At 37.5% G+C, this 18,346-nt stretch overlaps 1 protein-coding gene across 4 annotated transcripts in view; it reads right to left on the reverse strand.

Moving 5' to 3' along the window:
• Window positions 1-7,678: 7,678 nt before the first annotated feature.
• The window catches only part of OPA1 (OPA1 mitochondrial dynamin like GTPase), a 50,269-nt gene continuing 39,601 nt past the window's right edge, over window positions 7,679-18,346 (reverse strand). For all 4 annotated transcript variants that reach the window (XM_021536862.3, XM_021536860.3, XM_021536863.3 and 1 more), the window contains 2 exons: window positions 10,137-10,214; window positions 7,679-9,621 (listed from right to left, as the gene is read on the reverse strand). In XM_021536862.3, the coding sequence (XP_021392537.1) occupies window positions 10,150-10,214 (65 nt within the window). In that variant the 3' untranslated portion in view covers window positions 7,679-9,621; window positions 10,137-10,149. The remainder of the gene's footprint in view (window positions 9,622-10,136; window positions 10,215-18,346) is intronic.

The raw sequence follows: 18,346 nt of genomic DNA on the forward strand, positions 1-18,346 counted from the left end.
AAGTTTATATTGTCAGAGCAAACACTTGGGACTCCAGAGCACAACATCCCTTGTTGTTTACCAAGTGTGTTATGCCAGAATCAGACGTGAAGATGCACTTCATGGTAACAAAGGAGGACAATGCTTTTATCCTGCAATTGTCAACAGTGTTACAGTGCTGAAGACTTTAGTTCAATATTTGCCAAGCAGTAAAATGAGCAATGCCTGTCAGTTTGTTGACCTAGATGCATCAGTTACTAGAAAAACTATATTGAGCAGACAGCAGTTTAGTTTCAATTGTTGGGGACCAAATTCCAGAATTAAGTGCTATTAGTTACATTCAGATTAACAGAAAGAACTGTTGAAGAATTGTTTGGATGCTGTCATAGAGATACAACAAATAGCCTTATGCTAAGACACTTTGAAAGCAACTTTGTAAGAGCAGTTTTGTCAGAGCCAGGAGCTACAGCTCCTGCAGACTGAAATTCCAAGAGGAATTTAAAATGAAGTAACCATCCTTCCTGGAAAGGCTAAAAACCTTTAGAAAGATGTTACCTTTGCCTTAATGCAGAATAATCACTCTGGCTTCATGGACAGATGTCCTGCAAGCATTAGGCTACAACAAATGTTGGCATGAGGGCACATTTTTACCAAACCATAATTCTGCAATCACCTGCCTCAGCACAGCCAGAAAGGCTTGAGCTGACTACCTATCTCTGCTGGGAAGGCTGATGGGCCAGGAAAAGTGCCTGCCCTTGTCATATATCAGGGCACATATAGGGAGGATTAGTACTCCAGTTTCACCCAGTCTTGGAAAAGTGGCACAGGCCTGAGGCTGACAGCAGTCTAAATGTCCTGTTGCAATTCACTGCAACACCTCCCACTGCCAAATGACTGATCTATAGCTGTAGTCTATGTACAAGAGAGTCACAATCCAGCAGAATGGGCTGACACATTCCTGCAGAGAAAAAGCAAGCAACAACACTTAGTTGGAGCAAAGCTCTAGCATGGTCTCCTCTGTTTACTGCAGGCATTGTTTCAGGCTTCAAAGGGATGACAACACTTAGACTTCAGCTAAAGACCTGACAATCATCTCTACCCCACCAGGCTGAACACGCAACTTCATGCCTACAGGTAAAAGCTGTCAGAATCAGCACAGGATCAGCATTTGGGAGAATCCCTCTTCACCTACATCAGAGTGAGGCAATTTTACAAAACCTTGATTGATGTGATCTGCTATAGAATATGCCCTATGTGCTGCATTGGAAAAAAGCTGGCAAAATACTTTTGCCCATCTTGCCCAAGGAATCTCCCTTTCACAGAGCATCCCCTGCCCCTCACTGGCCTGGAACAGTGTCCTGCAGCAATGACACGCTGCAGCTTCTTCCAACTGCACGGACTCTGCACACAGGGTGTTGTTTACTGACTGCAAACACACCAAAACAAGCATGACAAATACCCAGTATATTAAAGGCAGAGGCCCACTGTTGGCTCCAACCCATGCTTTTCTAAGACAATGCACATATGTCACAGAGATTCCTCTCCAGCTTATCCAAGCTCTCAGAAAGGCTTTTCACTAAGTTTTAAAAGAGGCCTTGGATGCTAAGATACCATTCTGCTTTCTTAAGTAATGTCACAAGACTTCTGGTTTGGCCACACAGTTGCTTTTTAGAAATGAAAAGGAGATTCCGTGCTTCTGCTTGGGACAAGTGGCAAAACCACTGCAATCTTTTTTATAAAGAATGGAGGTGAAAAAAAAAAGGAAAAAAAAAAAAAAGGATCAGGAACTGAGTTCAGTCACTCTGGGAACTCAGCCTTTATGTACTGTTTACCAAAAGGATGAGCTGGGGAAAGGGGTGAGGGGCAATAGTGTGCATTAGGTCTCACCTGCTGATTCTCAGGAGTCATGAATATTCTCATAATCCCCATCTCTTGGCCCAACAGGCTACAGGCCTTTTCATCACAGAGCTTGATTTCAGTGAGGATCTGGGAGCTGCTCTAAGCTTCAGCAAGTGCTATAATATTCCCTTGTTTCCACATTAAAATAACCTCTTGCCATGAACCACTCTCCAGTGTTTCTTTGTTACTCATCTACTAGTGGCATTTGTCTTTCAGACTGGATTAGATAAATTCTGCTTTGGGCTAGGCAGAGATCAGTCAGCAAGTTACGATTTCTGAGGCAGTCATGAGGCAGTCAGCATGTTTTTTTCTTGCATAATTATGCATATGTAATATAAATGTTGAGATACACGTATATTTATAAAATGTGGTACATGCCTGTAGCTAAAGCCAAGACAACAAAAATAAAACTGAAAAGGGACATGAGCAGTAGTAGAGAAATTTTACCATGTATTTTCAAGACAGATTATTGCAAGCATCTGATCTGATGTTCAGCACCTCACAGGCCAGAAAATGTCACCTGGTGAGGACATAATTTTCATGCCCATAGGGCAGAGAAGGACAAGGAAGGAAGATGTGCTGTCAGGGAAAGCAAACAGGGTGTGCAAAAACATCCAACCAAGTAGAGTCCAGATATGAACCTCACCAGATAACCTATGGCTAGCTCTACTTCCATAAGCTTTATGGAATTCCAATTTTCAGACACTAGGAAGTGGAAAATTATTTTCTTTTTCTGACAAGGGATATATTATTTCCTCCAGCTGATGGGACTTTGTATAAACTGACGGGAGGGAAAAAAGGATTTTTTAAAAGGAAAGCTCTTATTCTCATTATACCAATAGTTTCCAGTGGTAACGAGTCTTGGGTCATAAAAAAAATATTTAATAGCTTAAAAAATGCTTTCTTTTAAAAAGATCTAATTGATTAGAACTTCCAGGTAAAAACTAATCTTCTGACAATTGGTGAGAGCAGAGTTACAATAAGAACAAAAGGAATAACATTGTCTTCCTAGTTATTGTTGGAAGATTTACAAAAATTCAGTTATTTGTATGTATTCTTGAAGGGCCTTATACAGATAATATTCCTGCTGGTCTTGCTTGTGAGATAGTAAGGAAGGCCTACACAAAGCTATACATCTGCAATACTGGAATCTTGTGAAAGCATGAAGTGTTTTAGCAAGAAATCCAGGAAGTGGGGCAGCAAAGCTTTTATCCATTTGGATAAAAAAATTAGTCCATAATTAGTCCCAAATTACTAAATAGTTTGCATATGCAAATAACTTTCAGTTTAGGTGGGTTTGAGATTACAACTGTTTGATGAACTCATCCCCCTGAGATATATGAACACAGCTCAGAGGAATCACAAATGAAGCATGAGCAGAGTTTGTTTTGGGGATATCACAAATCTGTGCAGGATGTGAAAGTTTGCTTTTCAAATGTAATACTACTTACTCCATAACATGTCATTATTATCAGTCTATAACTGTATGCAGAAAATACATTAATATGCATAGGCATTGATGTGATAGGTAACATCCCTTATGCTTGCACTTTCAAACTACAGTCTACCTACAGAAAATCATTAGTATCTACATTTTTTAAGGCAACATGGGTATGACCATCCTCATTCATCCCCTTTATGCCTGTGTCTTTTGTATTAACTCTGAGGCCTGATGTTCTTACAGATTTGTCTCAATGTCTGTTTTGGCTTGTGGAGCCTTTAGTAAAGGATACCTGCACGACAGTGATGGGCTCCAATGATAAACAGGCCTCTCAGCAGCTCTGTGCTGGGCTGTGCAGATGGAGACTTGAACTGGACACTTCAGGCACAGCAAACTTACCGTGTACAATGAAGACTTGGACAGAGCAGTATTTTTGCAAGGCCAGAGGTTGTACTTCAATGATCCTTGTGGGTCCCTTTGAGACCATTACTCAGGAGGTAAGAACAGTCCTCCAAACCTCATGGCACTGACAGTGCAGAGGGCAAATTTATGACTCTGGATGCAGAGCTCAGACAACTCTGGTGTAAAAAGTCTCATTGCTCCCAAGGTTCAGTCCTGGCATGCAGGAAGGCTTTTCCTTCCTTACCATCAAAGACATGTTCCAAGATCAATCCCCAAAGCAAACCTGATGCTCTTCAGGAAGTGCTGTGCCAATTTCAAACATCAGTCCAAAATACTCCTTTGAAAGCCACTGGTGCTTGGTGTGTGCTGTAGTCAGCTTTTGCCTCAGCCTCACCTCCTGCCCAGCTAAAACACATAACACTGGGCTGTTCAAAGGTCATTCTTTGTTTGCCTCTTGACTGCTCTTAAGACAGATGTTCCAAGGCATGACAGAAGATATAAACACGTGCATACTGGGGGAAAAAAAGATGTCCAGGTGTTTAAGCAATGCCAAATGTGAAAGAATTCCAATTCACTGCCTTCTCCTTTAATCTGGCAATTCCAAGGGACCAAGCGTGTCAAGACTTGTACCCAGAGCACTTTCCACTCGGGTGAGCTCAGACAAGCTCTGCATTAACTCCCCAACCTGCAAGAAAATTATTTGAAACAAAAGGTTCAGATATGTCCTTCTCCCTCCAACAAGCCTGGAAACAAATGGTACAGGAACAAGGTCAGAAAGGAATCATCCGCCTACCATACCAGTGAATTCATTTACCTACCTCAGAGCCCATTCAAGGAAAGGGGTGGGATGGGGAACAAGGAATGATATAAAGCAGAATGAAGCTCTGGGGTCGCTTGCTACATTACAAGATTTGACAGGCCTTTGCCAGCCTTCAGCTTCTTTGTGTCTTTCACATAATAGAGAAACACAAACTGAGCAGCCTGTGATCTGGGGGTTGTGCTATTAGATGGAGCAAACCCTTTGCAAATGCTAATAGTATTGTAGCATCCTGTCAGGCAGCAACACAAAAAAGGATGTTGATTTTCACATGAACCAGAACAGACTCATTGTAAAGAAGGCTGCAATGAATGTTCCATCTCTAAACATCAAAAGCTGCAGGCAATTGGCTTGTGGACATGAGGCAAACACTGCTTCCAATGTTCCTAAATATAGGGGGCATACCATTACCTTAATATTTATTTCATGAGGCTGGCAGAGAGAGGACAGTTGCTTGAAACAGAAGTGAAAATAATTTTCAGATATGATTTCTGTAGTGAAATAATATCTAGATCTAGAGAGACTTTTGTTGTGCAATTTACTGTTTTCCAGCAGTCTGGAAGAGATGATCCTTTCTGAAATATGAATGTGCATATTCAGTCCAAGGTAGAGCTTCCGTCACTTCCAAATTGTAAGGTTGGTAGTAATACAGCACAAACATGCTTGTCCTTTGCAGTTCCAAGGATGTGGCAGCTGTCAGTCCTGTCCAGTAAGTAAGCTGGCTCCTCAAAAGGTCTCTGAAATGATATTGAGGATGTAACAAACAAGCTTCTATTCTAAAACTTACTAAAAAAGACCCTTTTAATTCAAACTTCACATCTCCTATACTAGTAATGGTATAAGACAAGGTGTTATTGCACCACATTGACTGACCTTCAAAAAGTTTGTTGTTGTCCTTTGGGTGAAAAACCTGAGCAAAGCTCACTTTGCTGGTTGTCACTATCAAGGATACTTTAGAAAGCTGTATTAAGGTCATACTGGGAAACCACCACTGCTCTGGAAGTCCTCTTGGAGCTTACAGACTTCCAAGAGCAGCAAATGAACACTCTTCTATCAGTATTCTGCAACACAAACACATAAGCACTTGCAGATATGTGCAATGAACTGCTTTTCAACAAATTGGACTAGAAATATTTCTGGAATTGGCACTGGAACAGCATCTAAACCCAATCCCAAGAAACTTGAGTCAATTTCAGAAATGTTTCTAGAACTATTTGTGAGGTTGGCTCTAGGACTGTTTCATCAGTACTTTCAGAACTACTTCCTCAGTCATTATTAGTCAAAACTAAAATAATGTCTCTGACTTTCAGTACTTCTTACAGAACAGCCTGGATAATTTCACCTTCTGATGCGCTAAAGCACTGAGGTGATGGCAGATGCAAGCAAGATTTGTACACACAGAAATATGCATGGCTTTTCCATTCTAGCACCACAGTATAAACAACTATTACAATCTCTGTACCATTTCAGCTTCTTCCCTTTCTATATAGTACTTTAAACTAAAAATTCCTGGCAACAGCCATATGCTGTGCAAACTCTGTGATAACAGCCATCTAGAACTCATAGCACTTGTGAAACTACAGCTTTAGGAGTTACCTATCTTGCAAGGGTTTTATAATGCATTTAATTTATCTTACTGAATAAAAACTAGCGAGTGATTTATTATGGTCTATGAAGATTACTGCAAGGGAAGATGGATTACTGGACTAATTAAAAAATAGAACAGCTAGATTAGAACGGATAGACAATAGAACGGATTCAAGAACTTTAAACTGACATTTAAAAAGAAAAAGGTTCCTTGGATATGGTAATTCACTCAGATGGTAAGTTTTTTCAGATAGCCATTAATGTTAGGTTCTTGTAAGGGTACTCCCAGAATCTGAGTAAACTTTGCCTCTGTACATCTCATCTGTGCAAGGAAGCATTGCTGGAAGATTTCCCTAAACCACCACAGGACCCAGAAACACATTCCAAACAGTCAAAAAACATCTCAGCTGCAACTCTGCAAGAACACAGAGGTATTTACACAGAGAGTTCTTATGGCAGTATCTTCCCTGACACAAGAACATCCCACAGACCTCTCCAGTACCAAATCCCACTGAGAACAAAGAGCTCTAGCTGACTCAAAGGGTCCTGGGTCAGTTTTAGAAATTCCCGTATTTTGATATTTCAAATGATGAAATCTCTTGCATATTTTTAAATGCAATTGTTAAGAATTACTAAGCTACATTAAGATACATGAAAATCCACAAAAACCTTAGCCTTGGAACTACATCATAACTCAGCTTATGTTCAAAAATATACTCAGCAAAGAACCAGATTCATGTGGCTTTGCTGGTGAAAGAGCACACCAGTGTGTGTGAAATAACCAAGAACTTCACTGACATATTCATACTCTGTGTTTGGTTTTTACGCTTTTAAACATTTCCAAAATTTTAATTTCTCTCATAGTCTGATAACTTAGGATGAGTTTACTCATAACCACTGAGAAGGAGTAATTCCTGACATTCGAAAAGACATCATTTATATGTTTTTTATGAAAAAGTGTCAGAATACCTGTTGACCATTAGTATTTAAACCTTGGCTCATAAACAGTTCATTTTTATAAAAAGTAGAAATAACTTGGCATATCTACATGATAGCAATGAACATGCTTTGGAAATGAAATAGACATTTGTGGAACAACAATGTTTACATTTGGTGATTCTCCTCCCTAAACTTACAAAGATACAGAAATTTCAGACTAGTCTTGCTCCTTACAATAAATGGCTGTATCCAGAATCTGAAGGTAGCCTACAAAATACAGAAAGTATCGTGAACTTGTGCAAAGTAGTTTGGAATAACATACTCTTTAGTACCACATGAATTTTAGGCAGGTCAAATAATTGTGTTTTCTGTCTCAAAACTGTTGTAATATTCAGCAAATCCTTCTCATGCTGCTTGATATAAGATCTTTGTCTACATGTATTACATAAATGGTACATTAATTTATATAATAAAGATAACAGTTGGTACAGTCACTGCTGACCTGGTGCTGACCCAGCTCTTCTGAATCAGGCATTTTGCTATCATTAACATATACTGATAACATTAATGTACACTTGTTCACAACTTAACAAACAAGAAAAAGAAGGTAAAAGTGACTTCTTAGGTGCAATAGCACCGTGTTCAAAACCCACATTTTATTATTCCTTCAGTTACATTTTTATTCAATAAATACCTAGTTTCCATGGAATACATCATGCTAAATCTTAGATGAGTAGCACAGAGAAGTTGGAACTTAACCCACAGGAACATCACACTAAAAGAAATGAATGTTGGGCCACTGGATATTTTGCAACATTTACATTAAAGAGAAGTTTCAAACAGTGATCTCTAGGTAAATGCAAAAGTTTTTGTTTGTTTCTTTGTTTGGTTTGGTTTTTTTTTACAAAGTACAGACTTATTTCACTTACTATACACAAAGGTGTCTGCCTTCAAAATTGTGCAAACTTACATTTCTTAAGTTACCTTCAGAGGATGGTCATGACAAAAGCCATTTTTTTCACTTTTCGGTTCTTAAACACTCATTTTCAGGAATTAATTTTAAACAGAAAATCTCCAAACACTCAGATCACCTTGAAATATTTAACCTTTCAATATAATTTTAAGCTCCATGTTAGCTTTTTGTCCACATAGCTGAATATTTTATGTCCAAACATTTGGGGAACATCTTTCCAAACTTTGTATTGTTTCCTCTCAGAGCAAACCAAAACAGTATCTGTTGGAAAACATTCAGATTCCTCTCTTTTCATTTCTACATAAAATGTAGAATCAAAATCAATTGCCTTTTCAAAAGGGAAAATAAATCCATGTCTGTTTTCCAATGTACATAATCAGACAACTGCAACACAAACTGTTTCAGGCTGAACACCTTCTTCAACACTAGTATTCAGAAGTGAATCCAGATCATTTGTGGCAAAGCATGGGCAGAGAAATGTGGTGGTGATTACCCACCAGGCACCTATGATAGAGAGCTTTTATCATGCTTAAATTTGTCAGAAGTAACATTTCTATGGCAAAACAGCAAGGCAGTTTTCAGTGCCTTACTAATTTTACTGAATGATAGACATCAAGTGGGTGTGGAAGGACCTTGTGCATAACATTTTTATAGAATTGATTTTGGTCTTACAGTAGCTATTAGTAAAAATTGCATTAATGAAAGTTTTCCTTTGTTTTTTAGTTAGGAAGTTGGAGAAGTTGGAATTGTACATTCTTTTTACATTTCACACCTATTCCGTCAGGTTACTCTGTACCTATGGTGAAGGGAGGAGTTAACAAGGAAATCTGAGTCTGTGCAATCCCAGAAATGAAATGTAATCGGCTGACATTCAAGAGTAACAACATATATCAGGAAAGAACAGGTAAAAGGACCAGCTGCTGACATTACTTCCTGAGCCTAAACCTTTTAAGGTGTCACTGAATAGCAGTCTGTGCTTTCAGGTGAAAGAACTACAAGAATTGCTTGGCTGACATCTCTCAATAGTTTAGGAGTTTAACAAAATCCACCACTTCCTCTCAGGATGTCAATACAATGCTTTTAAATCTGTACCACAGTGATCAGCAAATGCTTCAGCACAGAGCATAACTGATACAAATGGCATTACTTAGAAGGGCATTTTAATGTACATACAAATACTAAAATGTTATGTCAAACTCCCAGCATCATCCGCAGGCAAGAAAATGACAACAGATAAAATAATTTTATGAATCTGATCCAGCTATACCATACAAGACACATATTAAAAATAACAAGCTTTTTTTCCCTTTCAGGAAAAAAGTTCCTTAAATGTACAACTTCATCAAGCTCCCAAGCTATCTCATTAATACACAAATCAGATTCTTCTGTGCATGTGGCTTCAAAAATTAAACGAGCAGGTGGATTTTAACTGAACTTCTCAATCCCATGAGACATTATTTTCTTTCTCATTCAACATTTCAGGATCCTCCCCAAAAGACAGGAAAGAGAATGGGACACAAAAGCCATTTCAATTCAGTCTTTGTGCAAGGTATCCTGGAGAAGCTGCATTCTTGTGTAAAGTTGCTGTTGAAACAGAATGACAATTAATTTAAAATATATACAAATGCATGACAGCACTTGGTCTTACAGATTTGAGAGAAATCCATAAGAGAAATTAGATTTGGAATTTATCTGCATGAAAATATTTTTGCTTTTCTTTAAGAAAAACAAAAGAACCAAAATGCTTCCATAGAAAAGTGTTCTATTAATTTTGATTCCAGCTAGTTATGCTTTCTTCTCATAATACAAATAAAAATATTGAACTGAGAGTAATCAAATAGCCTACAGTGATTCACAATACTTAAATAACTGGTCAGTAATTGTATTGTTATTAAGTTTCATGTCTGCTTGTAGTGTAAAAGCAGCAAGTATCGTTCTGCAGATTAGAAGCAAGAAGCAGAAGCAGCCAGAGAATGGAATAAAACAAATAGGAATTTTCATGAAGTCTGTATGAAAACATGCATTTAAATGAGATGGATAATTTTGTATAGAGCAATGAGATAACTGTAGCAATCTCTTTATGATCAAAACATGATTACCTGCTTGAACAATCTACTTTTCTTGATGGAGGGCTTCTATGAAGGCTTCAAGCTTCTCCTGAATTTCCCGAACTTTTTCTGGTGGAAATAAAAAGACCCCTGTTCAAATACCTATTACTATTAAGTACTCGAGGACAGGTACCAAAACAAAAAAAAAAAAACACCCACACAAAGCCATGAACAAAAACATTCAAACACAAACAAAAATTAATGCTGTCATCAGTATCATCCTAAGCATTTTGTTTTTCAGTTACAGAGGTTTACAACATTTTTCTGCATCAGAAAAAAGGAAAGCCTGTCCTGTTCAAACAACTCCTAAAGATATATTTTATTATTATCCTGCTAATTTAATAATTCAAAAATTTCCTGAAGGAATCCAGTACTAGAAATGTATTTCAAAAACCTGAAATTTCCATCAGATCATGCACAGCAGAACTACTGTACACTTGTTACATGCAGGAAACTGTTAGGTTTTAAATAATGCCAACTAGCCCCTTTCTTCTTTAACCAAATGTCCTCATTCTCCACAGCAAGTGTAACAAACACCATTAATCATTCTAAATAAAGTTGAAAGCTCATGCCCGTTCACCAAAGAGAATTTCAGGAAACTACACGTCAGTATTCAAGACACCTCCTCCAAAGGGCACACATGATGTTAAGAATGTTTAAAACTTGCATTTTATTTTCTTGCATTTCAGTAGTAACCAGATGGATGTGGGCAGAATCTAATTTTATACAAAAACTAAATCTGGGAGGTTATTTGCCGACCAAAACAAGACTTGACCACAACAACAAATAGTTAGAATGAGAAGGCAAAATAGAATCCAAAAAATCCAGGGGTTTAGGCATTTTTCCACTCTTTTCTCAATTCCATACAACACTTGTCATCATACAACCTATTTGATTAATTAAATTGCTTATGAAGCAAGATTTAGAGCGCAGTTGGAATTCAAAGCCTGTGAGATTTCCTGCTTCTCTCTCACCACATCCTCATTTGAAGGTCCTTCTGTGTGCAATAATAGGCATGAAAAACACAAACTTCAGAAATATGAAGGAATGGGGAAAGCAATAGGACAGACAAAAATAAGTTAGATGAGCATAAACACAGACAAATATTTTTTTTCCAAGCTAAAAATACAATTGGATTAAAGCCATATGTTCCCTTGTCAGAGATACAGGGTTTGAGCTTTAAAAAAAAAAAAAATGTTTTCTTCTCTTTATCAATACCATATGTTATCAACTTTGCTGAGCTGAAGTAACAGCAAAACAAAAAGACAAATAAAACAATCAGCTTTAAATGTGATATGTAAGCGTAAGCAGAAAAAATGACCTCCAAAGAGGTCAAACACTAATGTAGGTACTGGAACTGAAAGTCTGATCTAACAAAATGACAGCCCCACAAACAAAACATAAACATAAAACATTAAATCCAAACATAAACATAAAATCCATACCAGAAGAATAGTAATAATAACAACTCAACAAACCCCTGCAGTCCTGCTCTAACAGAATTAGAAAATTTTAGTGAGCATTTGAAATAAAGTATGGAAAATAGCCTGCATGAGTATGAAGAAACTCAAGCTTCTCTCTTTATCTTGCAACTCTTAGGTGACGAAGGGTAAGCCACTGACACTTTCAACACTTCAGCGTGCCCTCCCCAGTGCTGCTTATCTACAAACAGAAGTACAGTGAAGCTGAATCACACTCAAGTCCTAGAGAAAACACCAAAGAAGCTTATTGAATTTCAGCTGATTTTTTTTTCTTTTAAGTTATTAAATTATAATGATACTAAATGAAGATTAGAGTCAGTGTGAGGGCAAAAGCTGTACTTTGGAAATTAAGAAACAGCAGTAGCTGATTTTCACCAAGTTAAAAAAAAATTCTGATTCAGTTCAGCAGAATCTTTGAAAGCCATAAATGAAAAAAAAAAAGGTGGTCCCATATTCACTTCTCCTTACTGAGCACATTCAAAGTGTTTTCACAACTATCTTTTCAAACGAAAAAAAGAATTTGCATTGCATTCCAGTATATAAACCTCTAGTGTATAGAAAATATGCTTTCTATGGCATTAATTCAGGGAACTACTTAGCTCAGCTTTCAATACTGTTGCTCTATGAATGTTTACAAAATCAGCCTTTGAAATAATGTTTTACTATTTCGGATAGAAATAACATTTTTTGACCACTCTATGCTGCATGATGCTTTGACCAACCTGGAAGGTGCCCCTGACCATGGTAGGGAAATTGGAACAGATGATCTTTACTGTCTCTTCCAACCCAAATTATTCTATAATGATTCTGGGTTTAGAAATATTAATCCTGGACCCTGCTCTCCAAAATGAACAGCAGTTGCCCATGATAACTGGGAATGAGCTCTCACCACTCAGAAGATCTCTTTATGTTGTGCTTTCAGTAGTTTTCTGTGGCACATTTTTTCCCCAATTGCAACATGTTTTCCCAAGTGTGTTCTTTGTATTGATCAAGCCATTAGACCCAGTGAAAGCAGACAGATTTAACAGTATTAAATGCAAGTATTTTCCTTTCTTAACCTCTTGCTAATGAAATATTCCAGCTCTGAAAATTAATAGCATCAGCAAAAACCTGTAATTATTATTTCACCCTTAAAAAAAAGCTTTGTGCCAACAAATCTATTCTAATTTTCCGATTAAGGCATATTAAAACAACAGGATAGCAAATATGTATTCCACCAGAATATACTGAATCAGCTGTGTTTACTCAGAGAACACATATACTAAAATTGACTGCATACTATGAGCACTTTATTAGTTTTTATACTTGGACTGAATTGAAATGATTACTTAACTGTAATAATTATGAGGTCTTGAGGTAATTTAATACTTTGAAATAATATGCTGGCTATTCTTAAAAAAGAGCAGCTACAATGAGTGCCAAATAGCTGCAATTATTCATGCTATGCCCTGTATTTTTAGCCATGGTAAAGCCTTTTGCAGCAGCAGATCCCAGGGAACCTGTAACACTCTCCTGCAAGTCCTTTCTGTAGCTCAGAGAAGCAGTCTGCTGAATTGGTTCACTTTTGAAATAGGCTGAGGGCAGAGTTATGCATTTACACAACACTCATCTTACTGAACTAGTAAATGCAAGTGCTTGGATAGAATTCTAATAGAGGAGTGCACGTGCAGGCCCTGCAGTTCTGGGGTGACTGTCCACAGTTTCATCAGCACCATGTGACTTTGTATGTGGAACAGCTATTCATTCTCACAATTCAAGAACCAGATGCTACCCAACTTTAGGGAAAGTGAAATGCACAAGCTCTGTACCCACATTTGTAGGATTTTGACTGACACTGAAATTAAGCTATCAGTAGTTTCTACTTGTAAATTACAATCACTGTTTTGAGGAAAATTTATCAGCATGCCAAACACAGAAAAGCTTCTGGGTTTCAGGTAAGAATACTTATTGGAGAAGTAAATTTAGGGGTAGACAAAAAGTGACCTGTTCCTTTATGTTTTGTGATACTGTGTTTTTCCAAGGATAAGTAAACCACAGATTAAAAGCGTTCAGCTTGCTAGCAAATTACTTCTGTAACTGGTTGAACTACCCAAGCACTTTCATACAATACTCCCATGTCACAAAAGGGACTTTAACAAAAGTGCTACACTTATTACAAGGTACTGTGTAAGTTTTAATACACATATTGCTTGCACTGGATTCTAGAAAGACGATGTGCTCTTTGCTAGCTCTAATGCAGACCTGAAGTTACAAATAAGCAATTCTTCCAGCACCTGTTAAACACTGATCAAAAATCAAATTAAATCAATGAAGAATAACTGTAACTAAACCCTTGTTTCCATCTTAGAACAGTAAAATTCACAGGCCTAGAAGCAATGAATGGTTATTCTATTTCCCATTTACCCCATGTTTACCTAAAAGATAAGCTGGTTCATACATCAACTCATTATGCCTCTTGATCTGGTCATGAATATTCCCATAATCCTCCCTCCATATCCCATAAAACTTCACTGACAGAATGAGGAAATTCTTTATTCAGATGTCTTGAGATCCTCATTCATGCTCAGTCTCTCCTTATCTCCATATGAAATGATATTGCTACCCGCTCATTTTCTTTTCATTAGTCCTGTGATCCCAGATCTAAAAGGCTGAAAACCAGACTAATTGAACTGTAATGAGGATTTGGAATACACTGTGAACACAGAAAGATGCAGGCACAGATAAGAGTTTGCTTTTCCTGCTATCTTAACTTGGCCAGAAGGGAACCCCCTGTGAAATATTCAGTCTTACAAGGAAAGTTTGCTTTCTGATTACTGCCTGAGATACCCAAGCTTAACTAGCTAGCAATAAACAGTGCTAAAATGAAGCAGCTGAAGCAAGTTACCAAGCACATCTCCTGAGGTAAGGCCAATCCCAAATAATAAACACAAATTACAAAAGCAAAGTATATTACTGATTTATTTCAAACGCACTCCTAGAGGCAAGAAAAGGTTTCTTGTATTTTCCAGCTGTGTTAATTGGCTTACTAAGAGATGTGGCCTCTGTCCACAAAATCTGTCTTATGGTTCTCAAGATAAATTTATTTTGAGACATTTATATACCTATTTACCTGTAACAAACCAGTGATTTTAGCAGAGAGTTTTAAAGATGTTCATATCTGTCTGTGCCAGAGTACATGAGTACTTTCGGCAAATCAAAAAGCTTTCCCCTCCCAATTACAAATGTGCACATATGATATCAAATTTCAATTGCAGCAGCAAAACAAATTCTGAAATCTTTCTGGACACAAATCTATCTTTATTTTGTACTTTGATGAGACCTACAGTATGAAATGACCACAAAAATGTGTTAATATCTTATTATAAACCCTCCTGTTCTATATTAGAGTGACTTCTATCTCCAACTCACATTTACATGGCTTTGATATTTGAAAGCTCATGGTTGTTACTCCTTTTGCTCTGGACTGTGTTTAGACTTAAGTTCTCCCCTTCCTTTTTTTATTTTATCATCCTTCCTTCCTTAATCTCTTCCTTGCCTATAAACATTCTCACTTCTTGCTGTGCTACTTCTATGTTATGGTTAGTTAACCACAGAGGCAGATATTCAGAATTTACTGCTGTGAATGCATCATCTTTCCTCTAGTAAAAAGGAAAGGCCTGTCAGTCAGAAGTCGTCACAATGCCCAGACACACACCATTAAAACTAGAGATGTCAATCCAAAGTTTTCTACTGAAAGCTGATTTTTACCATACAGCTATCTAAGACACAAACTCCATGGTTGTATAAGCCCCTATGAACAGTCAGGTGGGGAAAAGGGGGGTGGGGGAGGTTGGGGAATCATCTCTTTGGAGTTCAGCCTTTTGTGCCACATTCCTTGATTTTCTAAGGGCCACGCAAAAGTTTTAGTTCTTGTTAAAATGGTATGAGATAGCACTCTCCCAGGCACTCCAAATAATGCCTCAGAAGGAAGATTTCCCAGCCAGTTACCTGCAGCAACACGCTTACTCATGCTTTGTGCAAACACTGCCAGAATTCCCTGATCGCTGCAAGGTTATGTCCTGCTGAATTTTAGAAAATCCTTTGAAACTACCTATCACATTTTTTGCCAGTTTCCTCTTGTTCACATACCATATTTTCCTCTGGATAAGACTGAGAGGAAAGCTAAAGTTTTAAGGAGGGGGAGAAGCCAAAAAAAGGCAAAACCACCCAGGCTGCCCTTAAAGAGACAGAACATAATTTGTCAGCTGCAAAGACAGATTTATAAGTAGAGGGCCCCCTCTATTCCTTTAAGGCTGCAAAACAGATGGGAAGTGAATGGACAGTCAAAGGGTCAAGAAAACACATGGGAGGTGCTGCTTGTATGCTGTATGTATGTTCCCAGCAAAAGAAAGAGGTCAAGATTGTAACTGCATGGCTGGGTGCTGGAAAGGTCTTTTCTTTAAGCTGTTACAAAGACAAACGCTGTTCTTCATCCTGCTGTCAAGCTGCTATAAATACTGTTTGTCAAGAGAGTTACAGCAGCTAAAAGTTTTTTTTAAAAAAAGGTTGAGCAGGAGGATGAATCATGTGAATGATTCTTAAACAATTAGCTCATTACTGTAATAAAAGCACTGCAGAATCCTGAAAAGTTTAAATGGAATTTATAATAGTTCATATAGTAAATCCATGAATCATTAAGAATATACAGCCTTTAAAATGCAAGCTTGCAGAATGTAGCTGGCATGGTCATTAGTTACTAGTAGTTAGACTGAATGAAGATGCCACTGATGCTACATTGTAGTAGCTGTCCTTTAATGTTATGTTTTTTATATGTGTTGTAATCTATCAGGACATTTGAATTAGCATCCAGTTTGATCTCCTTTTTCATGGGCATAACAGGAGAAAACATCAAGGCGCCTGTTTCCTATGAAGATACAGTTTTGTTTTCTCTGTTGTAGGCAAATCCACCTCTTAAACAGGAACAGATGACTCCAAGTTGTATATTTAGCCTGATGTAGAAACACAATAAAATTAAGAAAAAAAAAATCTTAGACAGAAAAAAAACCCAAGTCACAGCTGCCATCACTGAAGTTACTTCCTTGCAAGTATTACTATCATATGAATTATTAATCCCTTCATAGCTGCCTGTATGAAACAGTATTACCTTTATTTCACACTAAAGATAGCCAGGCAGCAGCAGAAGCAGCTTGTCTGAAAACACTTCAGCTATTTTTGCAAGCTACTGAGCACTGCAACAATATTTTAGCATTACTAACAATGATCTTCAGCCCCAGAAATGGGAACTGTGTTTTGTGCTGTTTAAATAGTAGGTTACTAATCCATGTCTTGATCTATAGCTGCTCCAGATTCACTGGTGAGAGCTCTCAGTTTAACAAAACAGTTTTGGCCACAAGTTTGCCCCCTCTATGGTGGAATAGAACAGAAGCTGGCTGAGCTTCTTGGAGCAATCCCTGGGGCTCCTCAGGCTGGTAAGCATGAAATCCTGTCTCTGACAGAGCATTTCAGAATCAAGCTATGGGGCTAAAGCAAAACTGACAATTATGTAGACTACTGACTTTATACAACAGACATTTCCATGAGCTATTCATGCTCATGGAAATCCTGCTTGTGTACAGAAGGAAACAGTATTACCAAACTGTGATGTGAGGTCACAAACTATTTCTACACTGTCATTGAGGTTAGCCTAATGTACCAGTGATTATTACCCTGTATTAAGTTGCAAGCTTATGAGAGTTACAAGGTCTGCAATATCAAGGAGGACTTGGGCATCTTTCAGTCCTCTGTCTCCATCTCAGATGTTTTAATTAAAACTGCTCTAATAACTCAGTCTTTCAACAGAACTTAGCTGTGTTCCTTACTGGGCAGCTAGAAAGAGCACAGTAGCAGAATGACAAGGCAGCCTTATAAAACGATCTCGTACTTTGTATCAGACTTACAGATACATGAAAACTGAACTTCCAAATCAAAACTGCTAAACAAGAACGAATCAGAACATGGTGATGCTCATAATTTTATGTGCAATAGTGAAAGGCATAGAGGCAAATCAGAAATACTACCCAACGATTCATCCAGTGATGTGACAAAGATAAACTTTTCCTTATGCAGAAAGGATATACACAGTGATGAAGATAAACTACTTACGTAAAGACTACTGTATCCTTAAGGCTATAAAACTGTAAAGACTTTAACATTGAAAATAACTGATATATTTTTGGGTATTTCTCCACCCAGAAGAAAGCATACTCAGTAATTAGTTTGATAACGAAGCAATATGCCATCAGGACTATTTAAGTTAAAGTGTCCCTAAATATGACAGAAAATGAAATGATTAGATGAATTTTTAGATTGTAACAATAATGTTTAACAGTCAGAAATTTATGTCACCATATCCAAATGGTTCTACTATTTTTCCTTTGCTATCATTCCTATGGGCAAAGTGGAGTCTACTACAATTGACAATGTGCAACATACATGACACTGACCTCTCCAGCTTTTGCAAATGGGAATGTTATATTCCAGAGCTTCATACTACTTTAGAACAAAAGCATATACTGGTCCATTTACAAGCCTGTAATTTATACCAATACTAAATCTCTCTGTGATAAGTAAATCTCTCCATGATAAGTACTTAAATTTTGATTAATAAGTACCCTTACAAGGAACCAGTACTAAAGAGAAAATAGCATCCAATTAGATGTTTTGATCCTTGCATTATTCAGA

Source organism: Lonchura striata, chromosome 10 (assembly GCF_046129695.1).
Source record: "Lonchura striata isolate bLonStr1 chromosome 10, bLonStr1.mat, whole genome shotgun sequence".
Classification (NCBI taxonomy): domain Eukaryota; kingdom Metazoa; phylum Chordata; class Aves; order Passeriformes; family Estrildidae; genus Lonchura; species Lonchura striata.